Here is a 12,937-nt window from a genome sequence, read left to right on the forward strand (position 1 = left end):
CACCCTGCCCACAGCAGCAACGGCTCACGGCCGGAGGGTAGTCCGTGTGCCGATTCCTCTCAGGGAGTTTGGGTTCAGTGCCTGTGTTTGAAGTTATCCAAGTGTTCAGACTGAGCTTCCACAAAAACGACCAACCCCCATAGACGTAAACCCTGATCCTACCGTTCAACCAGCCCGGGATCACCCCGGAGCAGCGATCCTCTGGAAAGACTGTCTCGGGCATTGTCCATCCTCCTGAACTGAAACAGTAATCAGAGAGTCAGACCCTGATCTGAGGGAGTTTGTTCAAAATTTCAACAGTTCGTTCTATGACATAGTGTGCATCTCCAATGCAACTCTGATATTTGTCTATTACAGATATCGATTAAATACAGAAATTCCATGAAAAAAAAATTCATCAACTTCACTCCGGCGCGAAAAATAAAAGAAGCAAAGCTCGCAGACCACGCGCTCCAAACCTCCCGGAGAGCTAAAAACAGAATCAAACAAACAAACTGCTACTGTAACATTCACTGACAAATGATTCGCAGAAAAGATCAGCGACACTAGCACCCATCCCCTAACGAAATAAGCAGATCACCAACCCACCAATCGTCTACAAGGAACACGTCGTAAAACTGAAGGAAATCAATATAAAGTACAGTCCAATAATCACTTATATCTTAGAATATAGGAAACGTCTTTTTATGTGCATACAAAGAGTGCAGTCGCACAAACTCAGTCTTTTCGTCATCAGTGATCACCCAACCGGGTCCGAATGCCGCCAACCTGCGGCCAAAGCCCACCGACTCAGGCACGAACACGCTTATCCGGCTGCTGACCGTCTCTATTGGGAGCTTTCACTGACTCCCTCCGCTTTCACCTCGATGCTTCAATCGTCCTCTGCTCTTAGAGGTATAGTTGTTCGTGACCCCATCTTATCTCTGGTCTGTTCCATGAGTCAGCTTGTGTCCTCAGACACTTTCTCCCACCCCCATCTCTGTTATCCGCCAGTCAGTTCTCCAAACACAGCTTACGATCCAGTTTCAAATTGCACGTCTCAGGCACTCAGACAGAGAGATGGGAAAATGGATTCACCCGGTCCTTTCCCCTTTTCAGGTCAATGACCCGCCAATCCTGTGAATTCCCTCTCAATTGTACACGCCCCGTATTTCTAAGCCCAAGAGGGTGGGATCTACCCTCCCCATGTATTTACTCCCCAACTCATTATCGTCACTGATAATGCCGGTCTCTCTGCATTTCCCATTCACACACACGTTGTTCCTCTGTTTGTATTTCCCTTCAGAGTGCAGTTTCTCAGTGATCATCACCTCACAGTACCTGTGAAATCTGTACCATCCCTCTCTAAGATTTCCATCACCCATCCATTGTCCGTCGGTGCAATCAGTTTGGAAACAATTTGTGCTCCTCCACGGCTGATCCAGGACCGTGTAGCTTACACATGGATCATCGAGTGTGCAGCTAGCAGCTGAGGGATAGAATAATATTTAGTGTTAATCTGAAATTCAGCTCAGGTCCCGTTTACTCTCTGACCAATAACGACATCCCTTAACTCAGTCAACACAAAGTACACTGCAGATGCTGTGGTCAGATCAACCCGTACAAACAAGCTGGAGGAACTCAGCAGGTCGGGCAGCTTCTGTGGAAACGAGCAGTCAACGTTTCGGGCCGAGATCTTTCGTCAGGACTGAAGGAGGGGTAGGTCCTATAAACTATACTACATATAGTGCTTAATCCTTACATTCCTTCTTCACATCTCCTGCCTATCCCCTCCCTGCTTCCCGTCCGCAACCTTTCCTCTGATTGTTTTTTTCACTTGGCACCCACCCGCCTTCTCCTTCCCACCCACCCCACCCCTTCCCCGCACCTCTTTATAGGGCTCCAAATCCCCTCCTTCATCAGTCCTGACGAAAGGTTTCGGCCCGAAACGTTGACTGCTCGTTTCCACAGATGCTGCTCCACTTGCTGAGTTCCTCCAGCTTGTTTGTACGTTTTGATCCCTTAACTCAGTATCATTGCCCTCCACATGTAACAACAAAGTTGGCCTGAAACCCGTCAGGACAATGACAGTTCCAGGGGACCAGTCCCATCTCAAACCCCAAACACCACCGCTTCAATTCCATACACTTCCACAGCTTGTTTACTCTGACTCCTGTCATTGAGCCGAATGGAGCCGAATAAGCTGCCCACGGTCACAGTGGGAACTTGTAAGCTCCTCACAGAGAGAGTGGGGTTCAGGATCGAACGTGAGGGATGGAACCGAATAGAACATGCAACATTGTGGAGAACAGCACAGAAACAGGCCATTCGGCCCACAATGTTGATCCAAACCAGCGAGAAGCAAATCTGAAACACCCGAAGGCTGATTGCCCCTACTTGCACCATGTCAACATACCCCCACCTTCCTCACATCCATGCGCCCATTCAAACGTCCGTCATATGTTTGCCTCTCCCATCATGCCAGGCAGCATCTTCCAGCTATCCCAGGTTCTCTTATCTTACCATCCCTGTCCTTCCTTCTAACAAGTACATATCTATCATGTACTCTGTGCAACTGATCATCTAACACCCTCTTCGTGTCTGATATAGATTTGTGAGATAAAAAAGGTGTTCCGAATTAATTCATCGTAGTCGAGCCTTAGCATCTCCTATTCTGTTCTACTTGCATTTAAAACGCTCCCAGAAGAAGCATATCTCCCCTTGCCTAAAGCTATCCTGAAAGTTCAGGATTTGTGGCCACTGTTCCGTAACTGTTCACCCACTGAAAGGTCAGTCAATTGACCAGGCTCATTACCCTACAGCAGGTCCCCTTTAGCCCCTCTTCTCGATGGACCATGATTTAACAGACCGTCATACACAGACTTATCAAATTCTGCTCCATCTAATTTCCTCTGTACTAAGAATGTCCCACATATATTAACGAAGTTGAAATGCCCCATGTCAACATCCCTATTATTTTTATACATTTCATAGTCTGGTTGAATATCCATTCCGCAATGTCCTGATGGCGATCAGGGGGTCTGTAGTACAATCCCATCAGTGTGATTGCACCTTTCCTATTCCTGACTTCGACACAGATCAACTCAGTCTGAACCCTCTCTTATGTCTCACCAGAGTGCAGTGGTGATACTGTCCCTGATAGGTAATGCAACCGTGCTTTCCCCTTCAAACCCCTCTCCAGCCCCTTCAACACCACCTCCTTTACGCTCTCTGTTTTCTAAAACATTAATCCCACATTATCTCAACCAAGACACTATCGCAGGTCCAGGTACTGATCTACAATCTACCTTAATTAGAACAACATTTAGAACAGTGATGCCGAAAAACTTTTTCACCCAGAGGGTGGTGGATATGTGGAATGCTCTGCACTAGAAGGCAGTAGAGGCTTAGGCTCTGGAAGCTTTCAAGAGAGAGTTAGATAGAGCTCAAGGGATATGGGGAGAAGGCAGGAACGGGGTACTGATTGTGGATGATCAACCATGATCACAGCGAATGGCGGTGCTGGCTAGAAGGGCCGAATGACCTACTCCTGCACCTATTGTCTACTGTCTATTGTCCATGACCTTGACCGATCATACTCCACGAAATAAAATATACACACTTCAACTTATCCGATCAATCATACCTGACATTTTGAATTTGCTTTTCATTACATTCCCTGATACGTACCTTCTGGTCCGATCCTTTCCTTACCTGACCTGGACATCCGGATCCAGGCCCCCTACAAATCTATTTGAAAGTCACAGATAGCTTCCCGACCAGGATACTGTTTCCATTCCAGCTGAGGAGCAATCCGTCCTTCCTGTGTAAGCCATCCCTTCCCCTGAAAAGTTTACAATGATCCTAGAACAGGAAACCTGGTCCCCTGAACCATGTTCTCAGCCATTCATTCATCTGGGCGGTCACACCATTGCTAATTGCCCTGGCCTGTGGCACTCTGAGAAATAAGGAGATTGCTATCCTGGAGGTCCTTCCCTTCAACATCTGTGCTAAATTTATATACCCACTGTGTAGGATCTCTTGCCGTTTTTCTACCTATGTCATTGGTGCCAATGTGTACCAGTACCTCTTGCTCCTAACCCTCACCCTTCGGAGTATCCTGCAGCCGCTCTGATGCACCATGGACCCTCGCATTAGAACAGCCTGGTGTCTAGTTTACAGCCACAGAATCTCCTAACTGTCCCCCTGACTATCGAGCCCCGTGCAACACCGCATTGCCATACCTTTGCCTTCCCTTCTCAGAGAGCGGAGGTCAGTCAAGATGGCGCTAAACGGCTACTCCTTTGTTTGCATCTTCGGAAACTGCTCTATTTTCATCCTCGTCATCTCTACTTTTTCCCTTCCAGGGTTTTTTAAAGATCCTGACCTGGAGTCATACGCTGACGTCGGTTCATTCCGGGAATGGGCCTGGCTCTCGGGGTGTCACGACTGGCCTTTATCCCACATGCAAAGGGCGGACCTTAAGGGTTCGGCTCGCCTTTGGAGAACTAGGGTCTCGGGGCTCTGGAGGCCAGCGAATCGAAAGTCGGTGTTTCGGACCGTCATGTCGTGAGAACTGGAGCATCTTCAGCTGTGTGCCCAGAGTCCTGATTCCTTGTGTCTCCTCTCGCTCTAAAACGGCAACATCTCTTTCTCCCTTATTTGGCAGAGAGAGAACCTGTGGCATGTCGAATACCGGGTGAACGCGCAATCTTTGGGTTCTGCAAGTCTTGGTTTTGCAGTTGCTTTCGCTGCACGCTTGACGGCTCAGTGGCATTTGCCGATGTTTTCTTTTTCTGCTAGTGGGCGCAGAGGGGTTCATTGCTTGCTGCCGCTTATGCTCGGGAAGTAGGGGAGCTGGGGGTTGGTGGTAGTTTGGGGTTCCCACACAACTGTCATTCATTTATTGGGGCACTCCTCTGTTTGCGAAGAAAATGCATTTCAAGATGTATATAGTATTTATTAAATGTACCTTTGAAATATTTTAAACTTTTTAAACTTTCTGAGTCTCATATCAAATGTTAGTCCATTTACCGAGTCCCTCCAGCATTTTGTGCCAGTTTCCCTGAATGAAACCTGACCGTATTTGGCATGAGAGGAAAACCAGGGAAACAGCGGGAGGCCACGTGGTCACAGGGGGACCATATAAGCGCCATAGAGGTCAGATTTGAACTGGGTCACTAGAACTGCCTTTGGTCCTCCATTAAACTGTGCCCAGGAGCACTGAAACCTCAGGTCCCAGGTTTATTCATTCGCCTGGCCGAGCGCTCGATAGGTCTGTTACAGTCACTGACTGGCTCCTATCACATCTTTGCCCCACGGTGACGCTCGCCTTTGTAACATTACCCAACTCCGCCCCGAGATCAGCCCATCTCTCAAGGAAATCTCAGCCGCCTCCCACACCTGCCCTCTGTTCTCCACAAACACCGCGGTTGTTCCTAAAGTAGCATAATACTCAACTTTGCTTTCACATCCCAAAATCCTCAATACATCCTCCAAGTGTAATCACCTGCAACTCTTACACTCCCTCCAACCCCAAGCTCTCGGAAGGTAATCACTGCATTTCCAGCCGTGCCTTCTCCTCAGCCTTCAAGCCTGAAATTCTCTGCTGAAACCTCTGCCCCCCGATCTCCAACCACTCCCGACTGTTGTTCTACCAAACCGGGTATCTGGATGTTTCTGATCAGCGGCTCTAATGCCATGTATCCCGCAGTCAAATTGGATTCATAATGCTCCCGAGGTCCCTTCAATACTTTCCCCCCATTAAATTCAGACCGTCTCCGCCCATCTACAGAAACAATAAATAACATCTACTTCATCTTACTGTAAACTGCACACAGATTGTCCCGACAAGACTCGACTCACCCACAGAACCCAGGATCAGCAGCAGAACCGTCAGCTCAGCCAGTGACCTTCTGGAAATGAAAAGTAGGAATTAACGCAGGAATCAATGTGGACATGGGGACGGGGAGTGAGGAAAGAACGGTATACCCACCTGCAGTTTGATAGATGCATTAGTCTCTCACTGCAATCACGCCGACAGAGGGGGAAGCTTATTTTTTTTTACTTCACTGAGACCCATGGATATAGATGACAACTTCCTCGTTGAAACCCCATAGACAAAGGTAGGATCTCCTTTGCACCTTCATTGAGACCCCAAGGACAGAGGTGGGACCTCCTCCACTGGGATCCCACGGACGGTGGTGAGACCTCCTTTGCTCCTTCATTAGAACCCCACAGACCGCGTGAGATCTCCCTCAATGAGACCAAACAGACAGAGGTAAGACCAATCACTGAGATGCCATGAACAAAAGGTAGGATCTCCAGCTTTCTATCATTGAGGCAGTATAGACGGAGCTGAGATCTCCACGACTGCTACCCCACAGAAAAAAAACATGAGATATCATTCACGGAGACCCAACAAATGTAGGTGTGACATCACTCACTGCGACCCCAAAGACAGTGGGGGGGGGGGGGGGTGGAGAGTAGACACAAGATAAACGGCCACCCACATCGAAAGTGTTTCAGTATATGGAGTAATGGGAGTGGACCGTGTGCAGGGTCTATAATGGTGAATAAATTTAGAGAAAGTATTATGAAATATGCAAGTTTGTTTGTACCTAATCAAATCAACCTTTATCCAGTCCATACCTCTCCATACTTCACTGAGCCATGATTCGCATCGCATCCACTTGTCCAAATCTTTCCTAAATGACAATCTACACGTACTTACGACTTCTGTTGAAAGCTTGTTGCACTCACAAGAACCTCTGACTGGTCCCCCCCATCATCAGATTACTTTTAACTATTTTATCTTCCCGCTAAACATACCAGGGAAGAAATTCCTAATGTATTCAAACTTTCTCTGTCCTCAAGTTCCTTACTACGAATCAAAAGGCAGAGGTGCGATATTCCTCAGTGAGAACCCATAGACAGTATGATGTCCCTCATGACCTCAGAGAAGGAGATGAGATCTCACTCACTGAGATCTTTTCGAGGTCAGATCACTAAGGTAAGTTAGATATGGCCCTTGTGGCTAAAAGGATCAGGTGGTATGGAGAGAAAGCAGGTACAGGGTTCTGTGTTGGATGATCAGCCATGATCATACTGAACGGCGGTGCAGGCTCGAAGGGCCGAATGGCCTACTCCTGCGCCTATTTTCATTGTTTCTATGTTTCCCACTCTCACTTACTGGGATCACACATACATGAGATTTCAATGACTGAGTCCCTGGACAGAGGTGTGAAATCACTTCCTGAAACATCACAGGTAAATGAGGAGGTCCATCCATCTTACTTGCAGAACTTTTGTCTCTCTCCCATGCCCATCCCTCTCGCCCAACAATCTCTCTCTCTCTCTCTCTCTCTCTCTCTCTCTCTCTCTCTCTCTCTCTCTCTCTCTCTCTCTCTCTCTCTCTCTCTCTCGTTAGACCAGATACGTGGATGTCTGCTCACTTGTGACTCCCAGTGAGGTGATGGTGTGAGACCCGGAAGGAAATAGGGCCACCTGCGACCCTTTCACTCTCTGCTGTAAACGGTGTTAGGTTAAGCGACACGACATTGACTACTTTTCGTTTCAGCTTATCGAATCAGTGAACCTGGAGCTGGGTGGCGGAACTTTCTTGTAAAAATCATTCAATGCAAATAAATACCATTTATCCTGAGGCTCTGTAATGAAGAGCCTTCTTTTCTCAGTCAGTCAGCTTCCTCTAACAACCACGGGTTCTGTGATGAGCAAATGAGCCAGAATTAACACAAGTTCTGGAGAGAAAATAGTCACAGGATTAGAGTTGTCTGGTTTATAATGGGTCAGAATGTTCGATTTGATGTGTATATCGTCAGTGATGGAGAGCACACATTAGCAGGATTAGATAAAAAATAAACCCCTGGTCAGGCGGGCAATGCATCAGTACTGGAGTAATGGGTGTGTTTCGTGTGCAGGGTCGACAATGGATAACGAATTTAGAGAAAATGTTATGAAAAATGGGAAGATGTTTGTACACAGATGCAAACATGTAATGACACTGGTCCACCACAGGGTGCTTACCTCAGACTGCAGGAAGGGACACCAGTAGTTGGGAAGGCAAATGAACGTGTACATTTATTGTATGGGGGTGCTGGTCAGAGAGTGATGGAAACAAGAACTACCACCCATCAAGTCCATGCCAGCAGAGTCCCATCTCTCTGCATCCAGACCATAGTCCTCCATACCTCATGATCCATGATCTCTTATCTCATCCAGCTGTCCAAACTTCCCCTAAATTTCTCTATTGAACGTGCATTTGGGACTTCTGTTGGTAGCACGTTCCACTCACAGGAACCTCTGATTGAAATTACTTCTCAGATTGCTCTTAAATATGTTATCCTTCACACTAAGCACATCAGTGAATAAATTCCTAATGTAGTCAAACTGTCTTTGTAGCTCAGATCCTGAAGTACCAACAACACCCTTGTAAATCTTGTCTGCATTACTTCAAGTTTATTGATATCTTCTCTATCGGTACGCATTACTTTGAAATGAACTTCACTGACAACTTTTTAAAAAATTTCAACATACCTAACAACTCCTGTATTCAATGCCCTGATTTATAAAGGCCCATGTACTTAGGCTCTCCTGTACATCTACCTGTGACACTGATTTCAAGGAAATATTGATCTGTATTTCCAGGTACACCTAACATTCACTGTTGTATCGTGTGTTTCCCTCCCAAAATTGCAATATCCCACCCTCACCGGCAATGAATTGTCTGCCTCGTTTCAGTCCATTTTCTCATTTGGTCCACCAAGCATTAATAGACTTCTTCACTGTCCATTCCTCCCCCCCCCCCTCCACAATCTTGTAGTCAGTGGAAAATTTTGCTGATCCAGTTTAACACATTATCATTCGAATTATTGTCATGGATTCATGTCGTTTAAGAGACTCCTGGACAGGCATATGGAGCTCAGATAAATAGAGGACTAAGGGTAAATCTAGGTAATTTCTCAGGGAAGGGAATGTTTGGCACAGGGTTGTGGGCCGAAAGGCCTGTAGTGTGCTATAGGTTTTCTATGTGTCTATGTTTCTTTTACAAACAATGGATCTCAGCACTGAGCTCTGATGTTTGTGAGCCGACTACCTACTACCACTCTCAGGCCGCTGTCCACGCAGAAGGTTGCCTACAGAGTTGGTAAAGTCCAGGTAAACAATGTCAAACACAATGTCGTTGTGTAATACACCCAGATTGGGGGTGCTGTGAAGCATGAGGTAGAATATTATGAGAACCTCTCAGTGAAGTCTCCCTCCCCCCCGCTCCAGCTTTCTTTTAAATATGTTACATTCCCCGCTAAACATAGCAGTTAATAAATTCCTGATGTTTTCAAATGTTCACTGTCCTCAAGTTCCTTACTGCGAATCCAAAGAAAGAGATGAGACCTCCCTCAGTGAGAACCCACAGGCAGTATGATAACCCTCACTGACCTCACAGAAGGAGGTGATATCTCACTGATCATGATCTGACAGAAAGCAGATCTCCCTCTCTCCCTTACTGGGATCCCACAGATAGGGAGATCTCCCTCAGTGAGATTCCACAAATATTGATGAGGTCTCCATCAATAACCCACAAACAGAAGTAAGATCTCCGTTAATGAAACTAATGGAGATAGGGCTTTACTCTCTGGAGAGAAGGAGGATGACAGGAGACATGATAGAGGTGTACAAGATATTAAGAGGAATAGATAAAGAGGACAGCCAGCGCCTCTTCCCCAGGGCATCACTGCTCAATACAAGAGGACATGGCTTTAAGGTAAGGGGTGTAAAGTTGAAGGGGAATATTAGATTTAATAGAATGTTACCTGTGTTACAGCACCTAAGTTACAGAGAAAGGTTGAACAAGTTTTTATTCTTTGGAGTGTAGAAGGTTGAGGGGGTTCTTGATAGAGGTATTTAAAATTATGAGTGAGATAGAGTTGACGTGAATAGGCTTTTTTCATTGAGAGTAGGGCAGATTCAAACAAGAGGACATGAGTTGAGAGTTTGGGGGCAAAGGTTTAAGGGTAACACGAGAGGGAACTTCTTTACTCAGAGAATGGTAGCTGTGTGGAACGAGCTTACTGTAGAAGTGGTAGAGGCAGGTTCAATATTGTCATTTAAAAAATGGATAGGTATATGGACAGGAAAGGAATGGAGAGTTATGGGCTGAGTGCAGGTCGGTTGGACTAGGTGAGAGTAAGCGTTCGGCACGGACTAAAAGGGCGGAGATGGACTGTTTCTGTGTTGTAATTGTTATATGGTTATATGGAAAGTTTTTTACTCAGAGTGAGGTTTGTGTGTGGAGTGCACTGCCTGAGTCAGTGGTGGAGGCAGATACATTAGTGAAATTTAAGAAACGACGAGACAAGAATATGGATGAACTTAAGGTGGGGAAGGTGGTTATATGGGAGGCAGGTTTTAAGAGTCGGCACAACATTGTGGGCCGAAAGGACTGTATTGTGCTCTACTGTTCGATGTTCTATGTTCTATGAAACCACACGGACAGCGTCAGTCCACAGATAGAGTGAAATCTCCTTCTCCCCTTCACTGTGATCACAACTATATGAGATTTCCTTGACTGAGACGATAGACAGAGCTGAGAAATCACTCCCTGAAACCTCACCGATTGATAGGAGCCCCATTTATTTTACTTACAGACGGTTTGTCTCTCTCTACATCGCGCCTCCATTCCCCCCCCCCCCCCCCCCCCCCCCGCCCAGCACGGCGCGCGCGCGCGCGCACACACACACGCACACGCACACACACACACACACACAACAATAATAACAACAAAACAAATGCACAGGATCAATCAGATACGTGGATGTCTACTCACTTGTGACTTCCAATGAGGTGATTGTGTACGAAATGGAAGGAGATGAGACCACCTACGACCTTTTCTCTCTCTCTGCTGTGAGCTGTGTTAGGTTAGGCGACACGTCCCTGACTAGCTTCCGCGTCGGGATCTCGAATCAATGAATCTGCAGCTGGGCGGCGGAACAATTGATGTATTATTGTAAAAAATATGCAATGCAAATAAGCACCTTTTATCCTGAGACTTTGTAATGAGGAGCCTATTGTTCTCAGTCAGGGAGCTTCCTCTGACAGCCACGGGTTCAGTGATAAGCAAATGAACAGGAATGATCAGAGGTTCAGGGGAGCAAATAGTCACAGGACTACTGTGTCAGGTTTATAATGGGTCAGAATGGTGGAGTGGAATGTGTATATTGTCTGCGATGTACAGCACGCATTAGCAGGTGTAGACGCTGCATGAATTCCCAGTCAGGTTGGCAAAGGGACTGCACTGGAATAATAGGAGTGTAAAGTGTACAGGGTCTATAATGGAGAAGGAATTCAGAGAAAATATCTTGAAATATGCAAAGATGTTTGTCCACTGATGCAAGCATGTATTCTCACTGGTCCATTTAGGGTGTTTATCTCAGACTGCGGAAGGGACAGCAGTAGTTAGGGAGGCAAATGGCACATTGGTATTTATTGTATGGGAAGTGTTGGCAGAGAGTTATGGAGCACTGCAACATACAGGAACTTCAGCCTATCTATTCCATGCCAGCCTACCTTCTGCCTTCTCCCATCTCCCTGCAACCAGACCATAGCCCTCCATACCTCATTGACCCAATATCTCTCATCTCATCCACCTGCCCAAGCTTTCCCCAATGTCATTATTGGACGTACATGTACGACTTCCGTTAGTAGCTTGCTCCACCCATAGGAAAGTCCAGTGAAGTTTCACCTCTGATTCCTCTTAATTAGTCTTATCCTTTCCACTGAACACACCAGTGAATACATTCCTAATCTGGGCAAACAGTCCCTGTAGCTCAGGTCGTCAAGTAAGGACAAGCCACTTGTATATTTTGTCTGCATTCTTCCAAGTTTATGGATATCTTCATTATCGGTAGGTGAACCAGAACTTCACGCATTACTTTCACTAACATATTTTACAATTTCAACATAACATCCCAACTCCTGCACTCAATGCCCTGATTTATAAAGGATCATTTACCTAAAGTTCTCTTTACAACTTCATCTACCTGTGACGCTGATTTCAAGGAAATGTGGATCTGTATATTGCAGAAACACCTAACATTCACTGTCTTACCGTGTTTTGTCCACAAATTGCAACATCATACACTCATCGGCAATGAATTCGATCTAGCCCTTTTCAATCCATGGTGCAGGTACGACTGTCAGCATTAGTAGACCCCCTCAGTGCAGGAACCCGCATGTTACCCTTAAACGTTTCACATTAATCGACTTCCTCGCCGTCTATTCCACTCACAAACTTGTAGTCATCGGCAAATTTGCTGATCTAGTGTACTACATTATCATCCAAATTCTTGTTATAGATGACAACCAATGGACACAGCACTGATCTCCGTTGATACCACTAGCCACAGGCCTATAGTTTGTGAGCCGCCTACCTACTACCTCTCTCTGGCTTGTCCCACCCAGCCTATGTTGACTCGAATGGACTCCTTCATCCTGAATGCCTAGCGAATTAACCTTCTGACCAGTCTTCCATGTGGTAGCTTGCATAAAGACTTATGCAAGGTAAACAATGTCAAGCACAATGTGGATAACTTGATCAGCAAATTTGTGCAATAAATCCAGTTTGGTGGTTCCGTGTGTATGTGTAAGAATATCATTGTTTGCAGCGGATCTGGTACAGCTGGAAAATTGGGCTGAAAAATGTCAGATAATATTAATGCAGAGAAGTGCAAGGGTTTGCATTTCCGTAGGAACAACCAGGGTAGTTTTTACGCCGTGATGGTAGGACGCTAAGGAGTGCAATGGAACAAAGGGACCTGGGAATACAGGTCCATATTGAATGAAACTGGTGTCAGAGTTAGTCAGGGTTGTAAAGAAAACTTATGGCATATTGGCCTTCATAAATCAAACTATTTACTACAGGAAATGAGATATTATGTTGAAG

General features: G+C 46.0%; 1 protein-coding gene across 1 annotated transcript in view; it reads right to left on the minus strand.

Annotated features, from left to right (window-relative positions):
• Positions 1-12,937, minus strand: part of LOC140723848 (uncharacterized) — a 55,860-nt gene that overhangs the window by 9,368 nt on the left and 33,555 nt on the right. The window contains exon 3 of the mRNA XM_073038407.1: positions 4,676-4,778. Coding sequence (XP_072894508.1) covers positions 4,676-4,778 — 103 coding nt within the window. The remainder of the gene's footprint in view (positions 1-4,675; positions 4,779-12,937) is intronic.

This window comes from Hemitrygon akajei, unplaced genomic scaffold (assembly GCF_048418815.1).
Source record: "Hemitrygon akajei unplaced genomic scaffold, sHemAka1.3 Scf000140, whole genome shotgun sequence".
Taxonomy (NCBI): Eukaryota; Metazoa; Chordata; class Chondrichthyes; order Myliobatiformes; family Dasyatidae; genus Hemitrygon; species Hemitrygon akajei.